The sequence below is a fragment of the Atractosteus spatula genome, chromosome 23 (genome assembly GCF_055471065.1).
Source record: "Atractosteus spatula isolate fAtrSpa1 chromosome 23, fAtrSpa1.hap1, whole genome shotgun sequence".
NCBI lineage: Eukaryota > Metazoa > Chordata > Actinopteri > Semionotiformes > Lepisosteidae > Atractosteus > Atractosteus spatula.
Window position 1 is genome coordinate 3,475,047 of NC_142728.1, and position 24,674 is coordinate 3,499,720.

A 24,674-nucleotide genomic window follows, 5' to 3' on the forward strand; every position below is an offset into this window, starting at 1 on the left:
ATAGAAGCGTAATGAAAAACTATAAAATTTTTGATTAATCAAGTTTCCCTCCTGGTGAGCTTAAATCACAGCTTTGCACCTCACTGAGACCAAATTGGCTGAGTAATATTGAGAATGATGATCGTGCTTTCATCTTCCCTTTCAAATCAATAGGGGTGATGCATAAATGTGCCATTCAGAGCTTAATATGGAATCATGTCATGCTGTCAGGCTAATTAAAGCACAGACACTGTACTGGGAAACATTGTCTTTTGACAACTTCGACAAAACACAAGCTCAGAAACGTAAGCCTGCGGTTTTTGAGGGCTACCACCCGCGAAGTTAGCACCATTTTAAACCCACCAGTCGAAACACTGGTTAAATGTTTGTACAAGGTGCCTTGAAGTTCTCTGAAATCACCTCTGATATTCAAGGATGTTATCTCTTCTGAATTTCATTCCAGCTTGGACTCTTAATGACCTCACCTGAATCAATTACTCAGTTCATTGGACTATGTCAAGTATCCCCATTTTATCTACACTAGGTGGCGCTAGTTGGCTGGTGTGCTTATTTGTTTATTTCCCTCCGTAGTTTTCCTGGTGTGCGCGAACAAAAACAGTGGCCGACACTAAGGACGTTAAAGGAGAAAGCAAGTCAAACTGCGTGTTACAGTTTAACACTATTAAAACCAATACAAACAATCAAAATATATAAATATTGTGAAATGTGAAACATAAATATTTGATAACTAAGGAAATGAATTTGAACCAAATGCGACATTACCTGCGGGGGAGAAAAGCAACAAATACACCAACAGTTTCAAACAAATCAATACACAAATAAATATTTTAAAGGAAAACTCCACCAGAACTGTATTGGTGGAGAGCAATGTTTGAGGTCATTTAAAGAATGTCGGTTCCACCAGAAAAAAAACAAAAACACATTTTATTTTATTGCGGAGTAAATAAATCATTTATAATTGTCAGTATCATTAAGCTAAGGCAGGAAACAACATTGTGAGCAAGGTGTCACTATTATTAAAGAGGACCCTGAATGGATTTAGCGTTCCAATATGTATGAACAGCAAACACCTTGGTCTAATAGCGTGAAAACCTTTGTCTCTGTGCAACTGGGGGAGGGTGTGACAAGTGGAGCTCTTTGGGCAATGAATGACACCATATAGTAATTCTTGGACAACCTACCATGGCTGTTAGTGTGACCACGCCCCCTCCTCGATCTAATTCGTTGACAACCCTAATTAAACCCCCCCATGTACCCGCCCCCTTCACTCGCCATTGGCTGCGAAGCGTTTCAATCCGTTGGGAATTTCCTCGGGGGAGATCGGTTGAGAGGGCAGGTAGTAGAGTAAGAAGCCCGGCTGTCATTCGGGGGAAGAGTTGCCTAGAGAGAAGACGGCGGAGGACTTCCCACCAGACCCAGTGGAAAAGTGTGCAGTTAGCCTCTCGGCGAGAGAGAGGCGTGGTGGGGGGGGAGGCCACCTGACAACACACTGTCCACGTAAAGCACCTGGTTCATGGAGAATGAAAACTGGAGCATGAAGTGCAGACCTACAATGATGTTAGGAACCCCGGCTCTGGAATTGCTTTTGCTGTTCAGTGTTGGGTTAATTGAAGCTGCACCTTCGGTCCAGGCCAGCCATGCAAGCCCTTCTGGAGTGGAATACAATGCTGTTTCCCAGCTTTCCGTGGAAGCGTCCAGCGCGACAATCCCCAACCACCTCCCGGAGGACCGGAATATTTTTCCCACACTAGCCCCCACGCCGGTTCAAACCACTCTCACCACCGCGAAAGCCACCCCGGTCCACACCACCACCACCACGACAGCGGGAGCAGCAACTCCAGCTTTTTCCACGGCTGCATCCCCGTTGTCCACTATGGTGCCTACAACCGCGAGGAAAGTAACCACGGCGGAGTTAGTAGGAGCGACTGCCAGCACCCCAACCTCTACAACACGGTCAACCACCGGTGCCCCGGTAGTGCGAACCACCGCGTCCCCTGCCACTGACAGGGCTACCAGTTTGCAGACACGGGGCACTACCAGCGCACCTGCCGCCACCACAGAGATGAGGAAACCAGGTGAGCGAGCTTGCACAAGGGGGGTGAAGGGAGACGACACCAGTTCAGCTGGTGAAAGGGGAGAAAAGAAGTGCTCGTTGTTTCTTTTGCATGAAAAATGAAAGGAGAAATTGCAACTCCAATAGTTTCTGTTATTTGCGGTAGTGTATCCACCGTTTCGTAGCCCTGCGCTCTACGTGGCAATATATCTATATAGTATATAAGCCGCATCGCACTTGACAGCTCTGTGACTTGTTTATTGTTAAAGAGTAACGAAAAGGGTTTCGGTTTGAAACGCCGCGTCCGTCGCCGCTGATACAGTTAGTTTGCAGACAGGACAAGAACAAAAAAAAAAAAGAAACATTTGTCGGGTGAGAGCTCACAGCTGAGTGAACTTGAGTAAAACCACTTCAAACTTCCCTCTGCTTTTTAAATGACAGTGCTTTATCGATTTTGTTTTGTGTGTGTGCAAATGTCTCCGCTGGAGCAAGGGTAGCTGTAGAGAACAGCGACAGATGAAAGCCTATCGACAAAAGGGTCTAGAAATAGGGGGTTTGATTTAATATGGATCGTAACAGTTCGCGCCAAGCACCGAGCAGCACCTGATGTTTGATGAAAATGCCACCACAGAAGTAATGAGTAATATTAAGATCCTCTCTTTAGTTTGCACGTTAAAAAAAATCGATTTCTTGCGAGGTTGTACTAGACGCGTTGGGCGCTATGTCGATAACAACCCAGCGCAGGCAGTACTGAAAAGGCAGGATAAAAAAAAATACTTTTCATTAACAGTTATCCATCTGATGTAGAAACAGTAAAATATTACGTGTTCATTGTACATGTATATGACCTGTTATTCCTATATGAAACGTTATTTCTTTTCACCCTATGGATTGATGGTATAGAGCACTGGTGCCTGATGGAATTTGGGGCGAGAGGGCGCCTTTGTGTTGGCTACCGCTACAGGCAGTGGGCTCGGCTGGTGGGGGGACAGCGCAGGTACTGTAATTCTCCAGCTACAGGCTGGAGCACAGCGCACAGGCTCTCCCAGAGCAGCTTATCATTCCGGTTTCTCATCAAAGCGATCACAGAAGGATCGATTGTCTGTAAAATCAATGCGAAGAACTCCAAAACCGCGCTTTGTTAAATGACCCCAGTGACATCTAAAAATGCTGATGTTGCAAAGCCAGATCGCTCCCTTTCCCCCAAATGTTCCCTATTTCGCGTAGTTCAGTAGTGTTGCGACTGTATACTGTACATTAGCTCTAAAGACGGTGCCTTATTGGGGCGCATGGTGCGTAAATGGTTAGTCTTAACGATTCTGCTACTATACAGTTGGGAGACTGTGCACGGCACTGTCACCTGCACACATTTTCCAGAAGGTTGGTAGTTTTGAACTCAGGCTAGCATATTCAAGTCTGTTTGATGTGTGTAAAGAAACATCACTCTCCAAATCAGAAGATTTAGGGAGAATCTTCCCTGGAATTAACTCCTTCCAGTCAGTCAGTGGTACCTTCTAAACTGAGCATTGTGTAGTCCGGAGCTTGCATTAATCTGAGCCTCTCAATGTATAACGATCCCTGTACCTTTAAGAGCAGGAGACAAAGCCCCTATAAGATACAACACACACAGTATACAGTACATACTGTATCTCTTGTCTATAGCATGTTCAGAATGTAGGATACTGTAAGCTTTTCTGAGTATCAGTATTTTTTCATACAAGATTCATCTGTGTCCTGCTGTATCTTTATGTGAGTGACTTGTTTTCCCCACTTATTGGCTCCATTATAGATATTCTCCCCCCACCAGCACAATTGACATCCCTCATAAGATTTTGTTGTGGTGTGATTAAGATTAAGACATTTAAATGTAAAATATTTTCATGTTTTTATAGTAGTTTTAATTATAGTTCACATGATTGTGCAGTACAGTATGTGCAGAGAGACTTCATTCTCCTTTTGTTTATGGCTGGTGCTGTAGTCTAGCTACTGTACATTACGAGTTCTAGTTCAATCTGCAATGAATTCAGGAAGAGCTACATTTTGTGCTCATCAGGGGAATTGTCACTGGGCTGGTGTTTTCACAGTACCCTCTTAAAGACCAGAGCAATCAGACGTGTTCTCTACTGGTCTCCATCCGTAAACAGAATCTGCTGTCCTAAAGGGGGTAAGACAATATTGAAGCATGCAGAACACACACATTTACAGGAAGGGATGCAAACACATTTCAACCTCAAACTAATGTAATACCCTGGAGCAATACCGTTTTTCTTCTGACGTTTTTAGTGTCCTCTCTAGAGATTGTGGTGACATACTGTACTAAAAGTGACCAGATGAACCCAGACAGTAACAAGCTGGAATTCCTGTACAAACTGGTTCTCTGAAGAAGTCGCTGTTGATTTATTTGTTTCATGCAATTAGGCCGCACTGTGCTGTTGATTTACCTGTCGGTGGTTTTGGGGCTACAAAACGTGCATATGCAATGCTTGTTGGCATTTTCTTTGTTTGCTTCTCCAGATAAATTTGACGTTTAAGTTCTGCATACCGTATCTGTTTGATGTATCCTATACATGACCCACAAGTACAATAAATTGCCCACTGCCTGTGTTCAGAACCGTACTGTCTGTTCATCATGAATTACAATCTAATAAGGGATCAAAGGGATGTCTTTGTTCATTGCTTTTATGTATTCCTTGAGGTTGTTGCTTTCCTTTTGTATTTTTTGTTTTCTAAGTCTTCCACGTTTCTCCTAGCTCCAGGAATACAGTTGCTTTTTGCAGTTCTGATCATTTTACTGGGTCGATACCGAGATGTCGTTTTAACTGCTAGAAGCAGGACAGCTTTTTACATGTGGTGACTTTGGAAAGTGATGACAAAAGAATTCAGTCTGTCATCTGCTGGGTTACATGACTCACTCCAAAATTAAACATATTAAAATAATCACGGTGTCAATGGATTACATAATACAGGAACAGGTATTTAATGCAGTTTTGAATGCATATTAATGTCCGGCATTCAAAACCTGCTGTTCATATTATGGATGTTACTTTGAGTTTTAAAACAAAAATTTAAGCTTTTAAGCTGTACTGTATAGGAAATCACTTTAGTAGTGTAATCATTATTGAGACTATAGTATTGATATGCAATAGTACTTTCAATAACTTAATTAACACCATCTGAGTGGAGCTGTTCCTTAACAACAAAGAACACTTGACTCAGAGTGATTATCTTAGCTCAATAACATGTAGTGGTGTTGGAAACTGCCGCTGAAGGGATATTCACAGTCATTTAAATCCAGTTGTCAGTAAACCGTCTCAAACGGAAAGCTCATTTTGGTTTGCTTTTTAAACTGTTTGAGCAGCGAAGGGGTTTTGTCAGGAGTATTTATCGTGGAGTACGGTTTCTGCTGTGTTGCAAAGGATGAATACAGTGGTGTCCGCAGGCTGGGAAACAATTGCTGTTTAGTGGATAAAACATTTCCCTTACAAAGAGAAACGTTTTTTTTTTTTACTGCAGTCCGGTCTCTCTCACACTCTCTTAAGCTGTTTTTTTTTCCTTTGTCTGTTTGGAGCGAGCATTGCTCACTGGCCTTAAACTGGAGTCTCAGAACAATCTCATTCCATTCCAGCCATATTCAAATTTTTAATAAAAAAAAAAGTAGCGACTCTGTGAAGCATTATTAAGTCTCTTTTCTTTTGCTCAACTGAAGCTCCAAAAATAGTTATCCCAATACCTTGAATCCAAAAAAAAGGGGGTTTTAAAAAGCATATACATTTTCCCAAACTTATTTGCATTTCGGACCACTGATGTGACTTGATTAACAGGCACACCGACATGAAAGAAGGAAGATTTTAACTTATTTTAACTCGGTTGCGAAAACTATTTTGGGGAGCAGAAAAAGTAACTTTTTGACTGGGAACAAATAACAAAGGAAAACTCTTTTCTACAAGCTGAGCCAAAGGGCCACCATTCCAGTTACATCATTGGTGAATGAGAAGCCACCATGTGATGCATTCTGCTAGAGGTGATTGGGTGTTAATAATCCTTCGAGATGCCCAGTGCTTTTTAAGTGGGATTTTGTTACATTTAACCTTTTTCCCTTTCCCTCCGGGTGTATTTTTCAAGCCAATAAAAATCTAAGATGTCAGTGGAGTGGTTTGATTCTGAGAGCCCTTCTGTGGATTGAATCAGGGCTCCCAAAACTATGCTATGAACAGATGTGTAAAATAAAAAAAAAACAAAAACTATTGTGGCTCATTGTTAGCTTTGCTTTCCTGGAATATGTAGGAGCATCTGGATAGGATCAAAACTTCTTGTTCGGCTGCTCTTCAGAGTCCAAGCTGTTCCTGTACACAATTCATGTTTTCAATTTTGTGCATATGAAAATCTGCTCAGTCTTCCTTCGAGTAACTGAGACGGGATTAACCCATTGATTGATCGGATTCTGCATGGTCTATTCTTGAACATTGTTTGCTGACTGGTTATGGGGTAGATATCGTCTCCCTTCTAACATCTTGCTAAAGGTACTTATTGTGACAGTTTGGTGGCCATTAAATTAAGGAACTGCCAAAAAAACCAGGATTCCAGATTCCCACTCTCTAGAACACCGAACCAAAGCATGCAGGTGAATGCCTAGGGCCACAGACGTGAATTCATCAATGACGGAGAGAAAGAAGGGTCACATCACGGTCTTGTTGATCAGCAGTCTTATTCCTCGCTCTGTGAAACAGCCGGTTTCTCGTTAAGGCAAAACAGAATGAGAGAAAGGCCTCTGAATCTACTGTGATTCAAGACAGTGCTGATATTTCAATTTTATCATCAAGTCTTCCTTTCCAAACAACAATTATCGGATTCCCAGTGCCTTGGGAATCAAAGGTGGAAGGGAACATTGGATAGAAACGGTTCTTGGATAACATTGAAGATTTTTTTTTTTGGCAAACCAGTCAAATGAGGAAGAGAGAACTGAAGATTGAGTGTCCCCTGGTTTAGCAGTCCAGAGGGATTTTCTTAGAAGCCAGTGATTCAGACCTATTCAAATTCAAATATATGACGAAGGTCAGTCAGGGCATCTTCCTCGACACAATACAAGGTTACCTGCTCAGTTGGGATTTCTGGCAAACGCTGGGACCAGCTGATCCTCGGTTTTTAATGACAAAGACATTTCTGTGTTCACCGCAGATTCTAGGCGAGGACAATGGGGAAGCGATGTCCTGGGGCTTGATCACATTGTAGCTGTAGTTTTTTTTTTCCGTCCTCAAGATCAGCGTCTTTGATGTGTGATTATAAGGTCACGAGTGGTACATACGTGCACTTGCTGAAACAGCATCTTAAGCTCTGTGGATTCCATGTGTGCCCAGAAGCATGCTGGGAAATTCTTGATCTGCTTAACTCCTGTGGAAGAACAAGGGGGACAAAAAACAGTCAAGAGTTTACAGGCCAAGTGCTTAATGTAGTACTGCTACACCATAATAAGAGCAGAAACGTAGACCCTGGCTCAGTTTATACAGGAGTGCCACACAGCAGTCAGAGCCATCAGCTGTAATGTAGATGTGAAATTAATAAGATAGGTTACCAATAAGAGGAGCTCACCTAGATCTTTGGTAAGATTGTAAAGTATTCACTACTATTTGTGGCCTCTAGCATTCCCTGCACTAATAACACCTGTTCCTTTAAAGTTGAATCACTGGAGGAGATACAGTCCAGGGCTTATGGGAATGTTTCGCACTGACGGGCTGCAGGAACTGAACCCTTTTAGTCTTGAGAGGACTACAAAGAGGACCCGATACAAGCAGTCGCAATCCTCCTTAGTCATCGCCACTGTTGGCCCAGCAGATTTCGGCAGGATGAGCGATGGAGCGTGACCCAGGCGGCACAAGAGGAAACCGAAGAAGGCTCCCCAGCTGGGACGTGGTGCCACTCTCCCTGTCAACGTGGGATAAACCTTCACCCGCTCCCTGGCAGCCCACGCAGGCTGGCGCCGCTCCCTGCTTGAGCCTCAAGAGGAAGTGGAAGTGCATTGAGAACTGTGTATCTTTACACAAAGGGATGTGGGAGTATGAAACAAGCCCCATTGCCGAAGCCTGTCCCCTCGTTTCTTTTGAGAAAGGGCTGGATCAGACCCTGAGATGAGATACCTAGTAACCACCGAAAGCACTAGTTGGCCTCTCCCAGTTTGTAATCTTTCTCGCCGTCTTAAGAATCCTTTGAAACTGGTTGCGTATGCGCGGGGGGGTGGGGAATATTTTTCAGAAAAGGCCTATTAAACTTGAACTTTTAGCACTGTTCCACGCGCACAATCTAGATTTGCTTTGGGACAGGTGTGCTGATGTTGCATTTTAACACCTGCTGTCGCGGGCTGAACAATCAAGCAGATAGAACAGGGAAAATGAAAGCTTTGTGACAGCACAGCGCATGTCCCCCTAGCGCTGCAGATTTTTAAAACCAAGTCCCTTATTGAAAGCCTGTGTGCCTTATTTCCTGTATGACCCACTATATTCTATTTAAATTCATGATAACAGAGGCATGGCTAAGGCAAGCTCTTCTAGTCATTAATGCAGTGGATAAGGTGAAGAATTCCAAGAGGCATCCCGAATCACTCCAAATAACTCTGCCTTGTGCTGTCGTTACTTCAGTATATTTACTCACAACACCTGTGTATATAAAGCATAGATATTTTGTTTTCAATAAGCTGGTTACAGGCTCAGGTTGGCTGACACAGCGGTATTGTTCACAAGTCGGGGGATCGCAGCTGCAGAGGAAGACTGGCCAGCATTCTTGAAAAGAAGATCTTCTGTGCACAAGGTTTTTTTTTTAAAAAAAATGTTATCACAAGGTATAAAGCTCAGAGTAACGGTGTCCAAAATCTATATTGAATACCTCCTTTCTGTGCCCGGCAGAAGTGGGAAAATACTGTTATAGAAATAAATTAGTCTTTTGGGACAGTATCTTCCATGGGTGTTTTTGAATTTCCGATCAATAGATAAAGAGGCCAATTGTAAAAGTTTTGATGACTGCAAGCAGTATTGGCCAAACCCCCGAGTAATAAGGTAATCTGCTTTCCTGTTTCTGAACCACTTGCAGCTTGTGGCTCGTCTGCCTCTGCCTGAAGGGCTGTTTGCTCTGTGATTTTTATTCAAATGAATGCTCTTTAGAAAAAAAATCACAATTATTTAAATTGTCTTCGAAAGTGGAGGAAAAAATGCATGAGTGATGCAATTACCGCTCAATGGAAAAGACCATTAAAGCTTTTTTTGTTTGTCATTTGGTATTCAAATGCCTGGCTTTTTCTCATTAAAGTTCCTTCTGATCCATCAACGTGCCACTGAATCAGTAGATTCTGAAATAAATAGAACCCTACCTGCTGATAAATGCAGGGGTGAGACAGAGGTCAGTGCTGCTCTTCAGAGGAGACCATGAAGCACAGCTTCTCTCAGCTCATGGCCATTCTGATTCCCGTCCAGTGCCTGAAGCCTTGTACTGGACTGTAGAACAGACATTGCACCCCCATGGGACAGAGTTACAAAACTCGTAGTCAATGCGTGTTAGCTTTTGAGGACTGTTCAGTTCAAAATATTTGTTTGACAGTCCTGCTAGTGCCAAGGAAATAACAGTAAGCAACAAGCCAGGGGTAGAAGGGTTTAGTAACATTTTCATAGCCTTGAAGATGCTGGCCTTGGCGCACATGAACCAGAATGATACCCTTTCACTTGCATTCTGGGAGAATTTGTTCAAGTTTGAGTTTACACATCCCCGCAGTGTTCCCTGGTATATACATCTAACAGCAACAAAGAGATGAAGAGAATGTTTAATCAAAGTGGAGAAAAAAAGGGAACTGGAAGCGCTTTATTAAGCTACAAATATTAAATGGACAGAATTATGCCGCTACAGTGCCGGTGCAAATTGGCAGAAATCAGCCAACGCTGAACAAGATTGTTAGTTTAATTTGGCCAAAAACACTTCCTGTCCTCTTCTTGCTTCGCCACAATCCAATCCGAGTTGATCATTTGCATTATTTCTGTTGAGATAATTGTCACATGTGGGTGTATTTAAGCAGCAGTGCAGGTGTGCAAAAAAAGGAATGTGTGCCGAGTTAAGTGCTTTATTCTTTTTTGGGGGAAAGTAAAATCCAGCCCTTGCCATATACCATTAATGGAACATTGTTAGTGCCTGTGTAAAAAATTACTGCACTATAACGAAGTCAAATACTATGCATCACACTATGTTGTATCATTACTTTAGAAGCTTGCATATCCTGGTGTACATATACAGCATGTTTCTTTAATCATAAGGGACTTTTTTTTTGCTGTGTGTCAATTCAGCTTTTGGACCCCAAAACCCCCTGAGAAAGATGTTTTGTCACAAATGGGAGAGTGCCAGAAACACAGTCCTGTTAAAACATAATGCGTTAAGCCAATATAGCGGTATATGAAACTGAAGCAGCCTTTTTGCATTTTTGTCATGTCGTTAGATCTTTGTTAAAAGCAGCAGAAGCCTTTTTCCAGCCTCTTGAAGCCTGTTTCTGAGAATGCAGCCCAGTTCTCCTTTAGCCAACAGTAGCAGTGAGACAGGAGCTTCGTTTTTGTTTGTCACATAGTCTTCTTATTTCTTGTATTGGAGTCGAGCCCTACCTCATGCTCAGGGTGGTGTGCTTTGCATTTCGTTTTTCTTATTAGGTCCCCCAGCGTGTCTCTTGGAATGGCTCATGCAGATGTACGAAGTGCTTAATTTCCCACTAGAATAATACATATCTCGCCTTCAATTTAGGCGTCTGTTTCTTTTCACTGGGAACAATATTATCTGTTATCTAGAAAGGTTTTTATGTTCCCTCATGGATCCCCGGCTTTGTGGTTGAATGAGGTTTAATAAGAAGCGCAGAAGAGCAAAGTTTCATGTGTGTTGGGGTGCACTGTACAAGTGGTGTGTTCTTCCCAGGAGAGAATGGTTGTACATATTGTGTATGTTATTCGCTGCCCTACCACAAAAACAGAACACATGGACTAGCAAGGCTTTCATTAAAATAGCTACTTAATTTGTGGTTTTTATCCAGATGCATCCCAAAGCACTTCGAATATATGAGGGAACCCATCCAGAACCCATCCCATTTCATCCCCAATTTATCAACGGTTAAATTGAGGGAGGCCAGATTGCCCAAGAGCAAAGCAAAATTTAGCCAGGACCCCAGGGGAACAATCCTATTCTCGCCAACAGTGCAGTGCAGTGCAGTGACCAGCTTTGACTCGGTCACATCCGGTCACCATACTGAGGCAGTGATTTTGAACTTCTGGTCCAGAGGGGCGGAGCGGTGGCTCTGTGGCTTAGGATCTACGCCTGTGGCTGGAAGGTTGCCGGCTGGAAGTTATAATTATATACAGTAGGGGTGTAGCAAGACCATCAGTGGATTTTCAGATGTCCGTGGAAATCGGGGACCACTCAGCAAGCAGCAGGCACAGCTCTGTTTGAAATCTGTGTGGCAATTTGGTAGCGTGTTACTGTATATCCCAATTTGTGCTACCGACTAGGTGTTTTTTCATTGACCTTAAACCCCTAAGATTTCCTATAACGAGAAACTAGCCAAACCTGCAGTTACCTTCAGTGATGAACCAGAGGCCACATGTGTTATATCTCTTGGGCGGTCACTTATATCTGATTTCTTTCCCACAGCACAGAACACTCAGGAGCCTGGTCTGCTACTGCTTTACAGGCCTTACGAATCATGGAACATACCACTTGCTTGACTATTCCCACTATTTTGGACAGGAAGGGTCATCTCTATAGAACCTACCACTCTTTAATAATTCAATAAGCAGTCTATATACACAAGATGATGTTATGTTTTTTGAAAGACTAGGGGAAATAAACTGACAGCTTCCAAACGGTTTATTTTGATATAATGCAATTTCTGAAGCAAAATTATCTAAAATCAGCAAAATGTCTTTTTGCATTGCAGAGCTTTTGTCTGAGAAATCTAATTTGCTTTGAAAAAAACAAGTTAAATCGAGCACAAAAAAAAGACCTGCAAATTGGATTTCTATCAGCAATTGAGGAATTAGCATATTCTGATTAAATCAAAACCAACTGCTTTCTGAGGTATTTTCAATCCTTAAAGAAAACAAATGGCGCCGTTCACATGCAGCTATTTCTGGCTCAAGTAGCCAATGGAAATGGAAGGATAGAGAGCATCAGTTCTAAAACGAGATCTGTGTTCTGCTTGACTCAGCGGAGGCGGAAAACTATGGCAAAAATGGCAGTCAGTTTTGATTGCTTTTCAGTTTGCGTGGGCTGGGCTCTGCATGACAAAGTTGTACACCGTTCCCAATTTGATCTGTGTTTCAGCTTGGCAGAAAAAAGCCTTTTTTAAAGCATTTGCATAACAGTAATTGACATTTGGAATGAAACACTGGGTGGAGGGTTTGCATGAGAGATAATGTATGAAATCCCGTCGTAGTGCGAGATGCCTCGTGCTATGATTCAACAGGGTTAAACAGCACTAGTAGAGGTTCATTAGTCAGTGAGCTGTTGCATAGTATAATAATGTAAGCAGCTCTATGGCTTAAGCCATCTTCTCGGTGTTATGAGGTATTGAGAAGACAGGCGAGCACCAAAGATGCAAATCAAGGTGTTAGCGTTTGTGATTCCTTCAAAGGTAATTCTTGAGAAGAACATTCGAGGTAACGCTCCTTGTTGAACTCTGTGGGGTGAAATATAGTTGACATTGCTATTTCGCAGTTTTGGCATGGAAGTCGTTTTGCAGGAATATCACTTTCTAAACATCTCCTTTTCGGAAATGACAGGTACTGTGGGCTGACTTGTTATAAGAAAATCAAAGGAACTAAAGAACATGCAGGACTGTAAACCCACAAATAGCTCCTCAGGCAGTGATCCAGTGTATTAAAGCACAAGCACAGCATGTTGTTTCAGTATTTTGCTTACTCCACACAAATCTCTGCTAAATGAGTTCCGGTTTTCTTTTGTCTATCATTTATGGATGGATTACAACCATGTATTCTGCCGTTACCTTTTACTGCCTTTACTTTTCAGCTGTGTTTTCTGCAGTGACGTAAGGTAAAAGGACTTTGATATTTAACTGTCACAGCTGTGCTAAGGAGGGAGTACGTAGGTGTATCCACTGCCCTGCAGTCCATAATAAAAATGATGTTTTTGCAGAATTGGTTGTGGCTGGGCACCTTTCTCTGTTGCTTTTTATTCTGTTCGGCTGTTACTTGTTTTGCATCAAAAAAAGAAGAGCATTTGGCTCGGTTAAACACCAAACTGTAAGCCCTGTAAAAAAAAAAAGAAAAAAGGTTTTGGTTGCAGATCAGTTTGGGGTTTTTTTTTTACAGTTTAATTTTGGGGAAATTGAATACATTAGAGGAAACCTGTCCTGATGGTATTGGTCCTGATTGGGCTGAAAGGGTGTTTTTCGGCGCCACTCTGAGTGTGGTGGCATAGGGCTGCTCGATCTTCCAAAGCATCAGATTAACACCTGTGTCTATCATGCCTGTATCTCATACCAGCCTAATTAAAATTTTGCTGGTGTTTCCTGTTGAATCTTTAAGAAGTTAGCTGGCGGGATCAATAACAGTTTAATCTGTTGTGCAACACAGAACTGAATAAATTGGGTGATAAATGCTTCTGTCCTTAAACGATGCCTTTGCCTCACTGAAAGACTTATTACCAGTAATTAAGGTTGTCAACTGTGTGTCTGCTAGGATATCAGTATAATGCTGTGCCACCAGGACTAAAACCAGTGCCTGCAAAAACTGCCTGATTGCTTTGTGCTCTCTGTGTGCGCGAGTGAAAGATGTACATGTGGGGAAGCATCTATCATATCCTCTGTCAGTGATTCACAGGATTTCACACAAGATTATGTAAAACCTTTTTCCAGTTCAGTGCCCTTGGCATCAATGTCAGGCATGACAAAAACATCCCCAGTTCCACCAGGAGTCTTGTGTGGAGCGTCTATATAGTACTATAAATAGGTTCACTATTTTGAATAAATCAAGTCCCTTCAGGATAGTATAAAAATCCATTTCTACTGCAGTTAAGTCCCTTTTTTGTGGAAATTTTGTGTGGACTGAAAAAGTCAGTTTTCCATCGCCCATTTGAATTTGTCTCTTAACTCTTGGTACCTCACCGCCCACACAAAGGAGACTGTAGCTCCAGCCTTTTTTCAGGAGTGAAGTCTCTGGAACCTCCTGCGGTTGCTTTGTGAAAGCCTTTTGAAGAGGGCGGGTAGATGCAAATTTAGATGTCATACCTTCAATCGGTGTACAACAGCTGTGCCCCCTCTGGGATTTGAACCCACAACCCTCCTTTGAGTCCAGAGCCCCGTCACTACTCCACACTGTGGTTGTGGTGTGTTCCACAGCACTGGATACAGATGTTAGTAAGCTCCCCGTTATAGTAGACCGACTGGCATCAAATGTTGGCACCAAACAAGTTGAAGTCACCCTAAACCAGTGTAAATGAAATTATGCTGTGTATCAAACTGTGAGCAGTGTATTGATCGTAGCTCATCATGTGCCATCATGGGATGACTTGAAAATCTTTTTCTAATCCACTGATAAAGTAACAAGCAACTGAATCTGCCAGTTCTCTAATTTCAAAATTGGCATCTATGCGCCAGAGAGGACCATACCAACTCACTTCGCTCTGTTGTGGTTTTAGAACAGTTGCCTGTACTGGAGAAGGATGTAGCTGTGCTCCAAGGGAACTTCTAGTCCAAGGGATTAGGATAAGGAGGATGGGTTTGGTTTCAAAGTATCTTACAAAACACATGGTAGGATACCGCTGAAAACTGGTTACCCATGAGGCAAACTGTTCAGGAGACTGTTTTGTCCTCCCACGCAGTATGTTGAGGGAAGAAGTCATGAATTTAAGATGAATGAATCTGTAGGGACTGGGGAGTTCTCTGAGTAAAAATAAACTTTAATTAATGAGGACAGAATTGGAAACTCATATTTAAGTTTAAGTATAATTTATTAGTTCTTCTTGCGAGAGGACCTGTTTTCCTGGTTTGTTCAGCCACAAGTCTGCAGGTTTACCTGTATTTCATTTAATGACGAGGCCAGGCGTTCAATCCATTGGAGTACTGTACATGCTGTAAGGCAGGACAGGATTTACTTGTGTTTGCTCAGTAGCAGGATGGATAATCTCTGGATACATACTGTAAATGATGGTTATCCAGTAAAACTAGTTGAGAGAAGAACTGTACTGGGTAGCAGTGGAGGTTTATGGACGCTGTGTGCATGAGGGTGCACTGCATTGTACAGAGATCCTGGGTGTGAGCACTTGGGGGAAAATCATAGCCTGCCTTCCTACTGTGCAACGTTCCTCACTGCAGTTCAGCTATCTTTCCTTTTTCCTTGGCGTTTTGGAGACTTTGAAACCCTTTGCTCCGTTTCCAACTTCCCACTGCTCCTGATTTCTGTTCCCTTTCAAAGCAGCCCGTGTTCAAGGTGAAAAATAAAGCCTGAAGCCCGGCTTGTTTCCTAGATGAAATCATGTTTTCTCTCTGAGGCTATTTTATAAGGTGGTTAAGAAAATATGCTACTTTCCCTTCTACCTGCACACAGTTTCAATTGTTAGGGTGTTATTGTGTTTTTTCCCCCCACAGTTACTGTGCTTGGTTGGTCACTTAAATTGTGCCCTCAAAACATGAACCATGTTACAGTCTTTGTGGATAAATAAACTGAATGCTCTTCTAGCTAATAATCCAGATTCTGGCTATAACCCTAAACACAAGTTCAGCCTTAGAAATTTCTCTCTCGGGGGGGCTCTCAAGTTGCTTAGCTAGTAACTACACTCACTCAGAGCACAAGTTGAGATCAGATTTTACCTGGATTCCCCAAACAGGGTGGCACAACTTCTGGATAACTGCTGGGAGTAGGATTTGGATTAGTCAGCCAGGACTCTTGTGGTTTTCAGCAAAACAGTGACTCTTACAAACTGACTCTTCTGAAGCAACTGCTGGCCTAAGGTGACACCAATAAATGACTCATTCCTGCTACTGTCTCTAAACCCGTCGCAGATGAACAGCTCTGATGGGTACAGGGGGGGTGGGGCTGCATCATCACTAACTGACGAGTTGATGCTGTGCAACGTGAAGAAATACTCCGTGATTCCACATTGGGTAGGAATGAGCTACAAAAAGGAAATGCAATCATTTTTCTAGCTCACCATCATCACGAAAGCTCTGTACAGTTGCCCCCCTGTGTGAACAGCACAAGCGATGAAACCCACTGCCCTCATTAGCACTCTGTTTGTGCTGCTTGTTTCTGCAGGAATGTGAGCTCACCCAGCCCCAGCCCTAGAATGGCAGAGGAGAACCACACAGGTCTCACTTGTTTGTGCTTTATCTGCGCTGCTTTGTGCCATTGACAGTAAGGTCCGAGGAGCTTTCATCCCCAAGATATAGTGCCTTCTTTTTTTCAGGGAGTCACAGGACTCTCGTCTCTCATTGTAGGGGGGCTGAATGATGTCACACCCGGAGCAAAGAAGACACTACATTTCGGGAACGAAAGCCGCACAAACTACGCTTTTAATGGCCCAAGCGAAGGACAGACACGCGGAGGGCTTCATTGTGCCGTTTGCAGAGTTGCCGGCTTCCCAGAGCTCATGGCTGAACCTCCGTGACATCGACACTGCAAGAGCTAGCAGCCACTTTCAGTTCAGTTTGCATGTGGTTAGAGAAAAGGAAGTGCTGTAAACCCAGTATACATCTGATTGTTTTTAACTGCTGCTTCTCTGAGTAACCTGCTTCATGGGAGCCACTCAAAGAGGGTTAAAATAACCATTCTGACAAATCTGGTACTGTGATCTAATGGGCGCTTGTGACCACATGAGCCGTCCCTTGATTAGTAAATCCCCGTGTTCTTGCCATCTGAATTAGATGTTTTGCAATGAAAGATACAAAAAGCACACTGTAACCTGCGTAAAACCTCTTTCACTTCATGCTCAATATGGAAAAAAAAAGCACTTTGTCCTTCCTTTATTTCAGTGAAGGCCACGTTTTCCTAACTGATAACACTTAGCCACATTATCCGCTTTCTAAAGGGGCTTTATTTAGCAGGCATAGAGTGAGACATTTGCTGCCTTCAAGACATGTTGAGGTACAGTAGTGATTTTTGCCTCAGCTGTTCACTTTGAGGAGACTGCTGAAGAACAGGCCTTCACCAATGGCTTTTTATGTAAAGGACAGAGAAGTATGAATGGGGTATGAAGATTTATCATGGCTGTACAGGAGAGGAAAAGCAGCAATGGAAAATGGCAGTAAGAGATAAATCTTCCCCCTTTTGCAACAGCCTTTTGTATTATCTCTGATGCCAACTGTGCATCTGCGCAAAGTTGTCTCCCATTAATTTTTTGGGAAGCACAGGGAGACTCTTTTTGATGGAATGCGGACCAAAACCTCCTCACATCTGAATGTACTGCAGGGGAATCTAAGGTTTGGTGTGAATGGTAAATTCGTGACTTAACACCTGGCTCAGGATCTCCCCATTCTGTGGGGTCTTTCCTATGAGCCTCAAGGCGTTTTGTCTCTTGATCAATTTGAAATGATCAGGATGTCATCGTCAGGCTATCTAGTCGTAGTTTCTGAATGCTTTATCGAATCCAGGGAGCCGGAGCCTATCCTGGCAAGCAATGGTCAAAAGGCAGGATACACCCTGGATGGGATGCCAGTCTATCTCAGGGCTCACACAGACACACACAGACACAGTTTCTGTGTGCTGTTACAATATAGCATCTTATTGCATATACTGTACACCTGAGGTCAGGCCAGTTATTGTATGATCTTTTAAAAACGATTTTCTGTTTTGTCAGCTGTACTTTCTTTTATATAATTATGGTCATAAATCGTGAAACATGAAATGATATTGTTCCAGTACCGTTTACAAGGTCTCTGTTAAGAATTCTAGATATACACATTTTCCCAAAATGTCACGACCCAACGAATGTCACTCCATGTCAGTGAAGTGTAGAACGGACAGCAGGCAGAAAGACAGTGTTAGCAGTTTCCCTAATCGGCAAATCTTAAAAAAAAAACATATAACAAGCGTTTTTGTGAAGCCAGTCTTGGCAGTCAGAGTCTAATGTCTTCTCATCACAAAGTGGGCAAAAAACTTAACCCAGACAGCTTGAGATGCCAGCTTATTGTCACAGGCAGTGAGAAGAGAATGTTCTGTATATGTTCCCAGGAGTGTAATACCAGACAATGAGTGAATGTAGTAGCAGTGCCCTAATGTTTCTAAGTGGTTTTGTGGTGTGGAGGAGGACTGGTCTTGAACGAGCTGCTGATAAGACTGAACGCACTGCCAAACAGTTCTGAGTGCGCATTAATGTAGGAGTTGTCTTTTTTTTTTTTAGCAGACAAATATCAGCAGTGGAAAGTGGAGAAGTGCCTGTTGTCTTATTACTGTGACTTACAGTACATAATATTGTGACACTTTAGCACTTGGATTCTGTTTTTATTTGCCAATTTTAGTTTTATTACCTCTTACCACACGAGCTAAAAAGTAAATGGAAAGGATTCTCATTTCTAAGTGTGTATCAAGCTTCAGTCTGAGAAAAAAAAGTCAACGGAGAATAATTAGTCATGTTTTCTGTTTTTGAGGATCACCTGTATTACAGTACTGCTCAACACCAGTGGAATAGCTTGAAGGACTAGGTTTAGTTAAATTGCTTCCCCTCCTTCATGCACTAGTTGGTAGAAATCTCTCTCTTTTGCACCTTGACTGAGAGATCAGCTATACAGGACATTTTCTTTAATACAATCACTTGTAGTATGTGAACAGTGATATTACAGAGTAATTCCCTCATGAAGTCTTTTTTGGAAGAGAAACATGATATAAAAAAATATTGTATTACCACTTATGGTAGATTCACAGTAATTTAGTTTTTAGTAGTTTTTACCATTTTTCTTTCTGTAATTGTTTTGGACAAGAATAAGAGCACTAAATCTTGTAAAGTCCACTAAATCTTGTAAAAACACCCATGTCTTTCTTAAAATGTAATTTCTTAAAAAGTTACACAACTGAAGAATTTCTCAATACAGGTGGTTACACATCCTATGTGTGAAAGGTATGTTCATCTATGATGCACTTCAGTGCTTTGTAAATGGTTTTTTAATAGGAGAGGGTGCCATCCATAATAATCTGTGTTATCTAGAAATTCAATTACAAGGAGTAATTGGCTTCAGTGATTAAGAGCTCGGCTGGAATGAAAACCAGAAGACTCAGGAGTACTCCAGAACTTTAACATGTAAGAGTTCTGTAACAAATCTGAAGAATGAAGACATTTGATATTCCAAATGACCAGTTATTAATTCTTAACAGATACAATGTTGGTGCTCAGTATAATGGCCTACTTTAGCTCTATGGGGGAATAATTTGTATTAATGGGCTTGAATATGAATGCCAGGCCTAAGTATGCATTAATTTTCTTGGCAGTGTTTTAAATTTGACTTTAAATAAAGGACAAAGTTATTTCCAGATTTGATTGCATGGATGCTAAGCTTTTTTTTTCTAAAAAATATTAATAAGATGCAATTTGAATAGTTGAACCTGGATCTCTGAGAACCGCAACACATCTCAATGATCAAGTTAGATAGGAGTAACAGCTGTATACTTACAGGAGCTGAGAGGTTGAAATCTCCTCTCTTGTCCTCTTTACCCTCTTTCGCATGGTGCCTCTGAGTTGTGATGGAGTAAGCTGTGTGGTTAAGAATGGGCTGTCTGCTGTTAACATTCAGCTCAGCACTGCTAGTTTGGCTGTGGCATTGTCTGGGAGCTGTGGGGCTTCTTTGGGGACTTTGGAGGGGGGGAATGACTTTTAATTAAAGCTCTTCTCCCCTCTTGATCTGCAAGGATCAGCTTCAGGATTGCAGCTTCAATTGCTCATTAATTTGCTTTATGTTGACTGGTACTGTATGTGTGATAAGTACGTACATTGTCGTGTTTTCATGCAAAGCTGTTGTGGCTTTGTTTCGATAGTGAGAGGGCAGCACGGTGATGCAGTGGTCAGCATCGCTGCCTCGCAGTGCTGGGGCCCTGGATTCAATTCCTGGGGGCGCTGTCTGTGTGGAGTTTACATGTTCTCTCTGTGTTTGCGTGGGTTTGTTCTGGTTTTTTTTGCCCCACCAGTCTATTATTATAGCAGTAAATAAATTGGCCCTGGTGTGAGTGTGTGTGTCTGTGTCTGCGTGTGTCCTGCGATGGACTGGCGTCCCATCCAGGGTGTATCCTGCTGTTGCTTGCCAGGATAGGCTTTGGGTATCCCCCACGATCCTGAATTGGATATATCTATTAGAAAACGCATGCTGATGGGCACAGAGGCTTTTAAAAGGGAAAGTCTGCGTAAGACCATTTGAGAGTGACACCGTGCTCTTTCAGCCAGTGCCATGTGTTTTAGCTTGCTTGTAATTTAATCTGTGATGTTGTGTCATATACTGTAATGTGGAGCAGAGACCTCTCACCAGCACATGTGTATCGTGATTATTGTGTTGTAAAATAGAATTTTTCTAGTACAGGAATAAAGTGTGTTTTTAAGAACAGTCAACAGAACACATAGTACACAATACAGTAAGCAGTGAAGTACAGAAAGAGAGATTTGATAAATATTAGCTATCTGAATACAGAGTCCCGAGAGGACATGGCTGAGGTAAGATCATCTGAAGGCTTTAAATTATTAATGCAGTCTCTTTGAAGCCTCAGATTCCTTATTTATAAGGTTATGCGCGTACCCATTCGGACTTTCAAGTTAGAAAAAAATATTTTTGCTCCGCGTCGTGTTTTGAGAATTTTTAACGCAACAAGCCTTTAATGTTGTTTGAAAAGTTTTGAATGACCCGCTTCAAGGAGCTTGAGTAAACTGTTCATTTTCATCCGCTTGAGGAAACAATTGTGGTGTGTTTTGAAATGAAATATCGAAATGTTTTTGTTTAAACCTAGTTTGTTTGAATCCTCTGCGGCTTTTTACTCACGAACGCTGTGCAAAGCTATGATAGACTTCATTCCCTCCAATCAGTTCCTCTCATCTCACTGGATCCTATTAAAATTATTATGGAATCATTCAACTTTGACAGCTAACAGTCTAAGCAGAAAGAAACACACTGAACAACCCAGGGAACATGCATTGGAAATACAGCTGAGTGAAAGTGTTTGAGAGAACAGTTTTGAATTCCATTGCACAACACTTTGATACATTCCATTTTTCCACTCTCCAGGCCATTGTGTATAATGTACTATATACTGTATATGTGTGTGGCTGTATAGCAGATATAAAAATGTAATTCCAGCAAAAACAAATATTAGTTAGACAGGTGATCTCAAAAGCAGCTGGGGGTAGTTCTGTGAACTCCACTCTCACCAGGTCCGATTTCATCTTTGGTCATCCATTGATGTTGCTGTTATCCTGATTTATAACTGTGTTTGGACATCTTTAATTTGGGTGGACAATGGTAATATCTGTCCCGCATACAGTGTTTGGGCTGCACTGCACATAGCAACTGCACGTCAAAATCCGCTGAACGAAGTTGCCTGGAGTAACGGGGCCCATGTCTCTTCAAGCTCAATAGGCTGTATGGGCTGGCTTCCAGAAATCAAACTGTTGTCTCTGTATCAGTGCTTCTCAACCAGCTGGCAACCTCAGACAACTAAAACGGGTCTGCATTGATTTGTCATCTAAATTTATGCCAAAGCTGAAAATCCTCCCAGTTCCACAGACCAACTAAGAAAAACAAGAAAACATGAATTGTTTGGAAACATTCCTGTGGTCCTTTTTCCTTGTTGTTCTCCCCAGAAATTGTTGCTTGAGGTGTCACTTGAGTTTTTTCAGATCGTGTTGAAAAGAAAAGAAATTGAAAAGAAAAGAGGCAGCCAGTAGCTGTTTTTTTTTTTCTCCATCAGTTCAAGCCTCTCATTAAGACTGGAATGAGCAACACAATCTGCTTGCTAGAACCTTCTGGAGTACTTTTTCTTTGGTGTAATTTGGTTTATACTGAAGCTGTTGTGTGGTTTGTGTCAAATCACTCAAAAGTGGGAGATCAAAAACTGGAACCAGATTAGAATCTGCTTCCCTGGAAACCAGACTCTAGTTTCGAACACTATCATCATAACTTCCATTTTCCGATAAATGGTTTCCCTTCATAAGAGTATGCTGGATTGTGGTTTATTGCGGTTACTTGTTCCTGATTAATCAACTCTGCAACACGCTCTTCAGAAGTAATTGGGCAAATTTTTAAATAAACATTAAAATGAAAAGAGATCAGTTTACATACACATTTTACGTACAGTAGCTGCACTTAGTGTAGCTGCCCCCAACAAGTATGCACCCCTCATACAGTCATTTCTTCAAGTCACACTTGTAATATATACAGTAGATACTGCAGTGTTGCATTAAAGCTTTAAATATTTCTCATTTCTAAGTGTTCATTAACTTTCAACAACAGCCATATCACCCTGCAACTCACAACTGACGACCCACTGGAGCTCAGCAGGTGTGAGCCTGGTCAGTACCTGGATGGGAGACCTCCTGGGAAAGCTAAGGTTGCTGATGGAAGAGGTGTTAGTGGGGTCAGAGGGGGGGCGCTCACCCTGTGGTCTGTGTGGGTCCTAATGCCCCAGTATAGTGACGGGGATACTATACTGTAAAAACACACCGTCCTTTGGATGAGACCTAAAACCGAGGTCCTGACTCTCTGTGGCCATTAAAAATACCAGGGTGTTTCTCAAAAAGAGTAGGGGTGTAACCCCGGCGTCCTGGCCAAATTTCCCCTTGGCCTTTACCAATCATGGCCTCCTAATAATCCCCATCTCTGAACTGGCTTCATCACTCTGTTCTCCTCCCCACTGATAGCTGGTGTGTGGGGAGCTTACATCCAGATGGGGGCTACACACTGGTGGTGATGGAGGGGATCCCCATTACCTGTGAAGTGCTTTGAGTGGAGTGTCCAGAAAAGCACTATATAAGTGTAAGGAATTATTAAGTATTATTTTAATGATCACATTGGACAGGGGTGGGCATACTATGGTATAAAGTAACAACCTTGCTACTTTGCAAGCCTGATAGCAGGAGCATTTCACAACCCAGGGAACTGCTCTATGCTAACGTTTTACTCTTCAGTGTTCCATTAGTTCCCACTTTATGGTTTACAGTCAAAAAAGAATTCACAGAAGACAATGCACCTGAAAAGAACAATGACCTTGTCTTCTGATATACCTGTTCTCCGCATTTTATTGGGAGGAAAAAAACAAAGAAAGGGAAGGGTGTGCTTGCAACCTCAGTTTGTGCTGGGTTTGACCGGTTTCTGTTCGCTGTGCTGCTTGGAGAGATTCCCACAGCTTTCTAATTCCTTGTTATAATCCAGGTAGCACAGAAATAACAGCAGGTACACCACCACACCCTTGCCTCCGACAGCATTGCTGTGTGTCGGTAAGTCGTTAGTCCTGAACTTCCAGGCCACACTCCCCAGGGTTTCTAAATATAGCTCGGGACCAAACAATACCCAGGAGTCTTAGGAAACCAGCAGAGGGGATGAGTCATCCAGCTGACCGAAACTACTAGAGTCATAGAGGCTAAACAGGTGGGAAAGTTACTGGTGCTTTAACTTCGCACAGGAACGCATTTCAGTTCCTCTGCTGCCCTCTGACCTTTGTATGAAACCAGAGGGCTCCCCTGTTTGTCCTTATTTCAATTTGTGATGGGGCAAAGTTTCTGCTTAGGGGGAAGGCTCTCATCTGTGACGATGTGTAAACGTACAAGTGTAAACGTACGAGCGTAGCTGGAGAAAAGGGCAGGCTCATTCTGTCCCGCTGGCTTCTGGTTCAGCTGGAAGGCTGACAGTCTTGTTTCCCAGGTTACAGTATGTAGGGAAAAAAAAAAAACACGTTCTGTTTGTGGTTGACACAAATTTATTTTTCTACAGTTATTGAGGTAGTTGCTTTTATACATGATTCATTTAAAGTACTGTTTTAGGTGTTTAAGAAAGCTGGAACATGAATGTTTTGCCCACTATATAGCTGAATGGACGTGGAATATGTTCAATACAGTGCCTGCACAGGTCTGTCAAAGCAAACAATATTTTATATTCAAATATATGTACCTTGGTGATTGAACAGAATGGGACATCATTGGAGGGGGCTGAATAATTATAATTCTACATCATTATATAATTATCTTTTAAATAATAGCTACTCATTTTATTTAGGTAGAGTAGGTTTTCACTTGACTATTTAAAAGCCTTGTTCTTTAACATACACTTGGAAGAAGGTAAAAATGACAACAAATTAGGATGTCTTAGCCATTGGTTTTCCTGTTATAGGTAAGTGGGGAGTAGAATAAATAATTAAGATCCTTTTTCTTACTCAGAATTTCAATTGGAAGTGTGAAGGGTTTAATTTAAATATGTGATCCTAACAGGCTTAGGTGGAGGGCAACTGTTTGATAAGTTTATAGCAGCAAGACTACAAGGAGAAGTAATACGAAGAGGCCATTGAGTATGATTTTGTATTTGTAGAACACACACTGCTTTGTGGACTAGCCCATTGGCTGTCATTCACAGGTTCAGACAGTGGTTCATCTCTTTCTGGTCATCTGGTCTAGAAGGAAACATCAGAGCTCCATGGTG

At 42.1% G+C, this 24,674-nt stretch overlaps 1 protein-coding gene across 1 annotated transcript in view; it reads left to right on the top strand.

Moving 5' to 3' along the window:
• Positions 1 to 1,358: 1,358 nt before the first annotated feature.
• Positions 1,359 to 24,674, top strand: part of LOC148816077 (multiple epidermal growth factor-like domains protein 9) — a 190,068-nt gene continuing 166,752 nt past the window's right edge. The window contains exon 1 of the mRNA XM_088940606.1: positions 1,359 to 2,075. Coding sequence (XP_088796732.1) covers positions 1,514 to 2,075 — 562 coding nt within the window. The 5' untranslated portion in view covers positions 1,359 to 1,513. The remainder of the gene's footprint in view (positions 2,076 to 24,674) is intronic.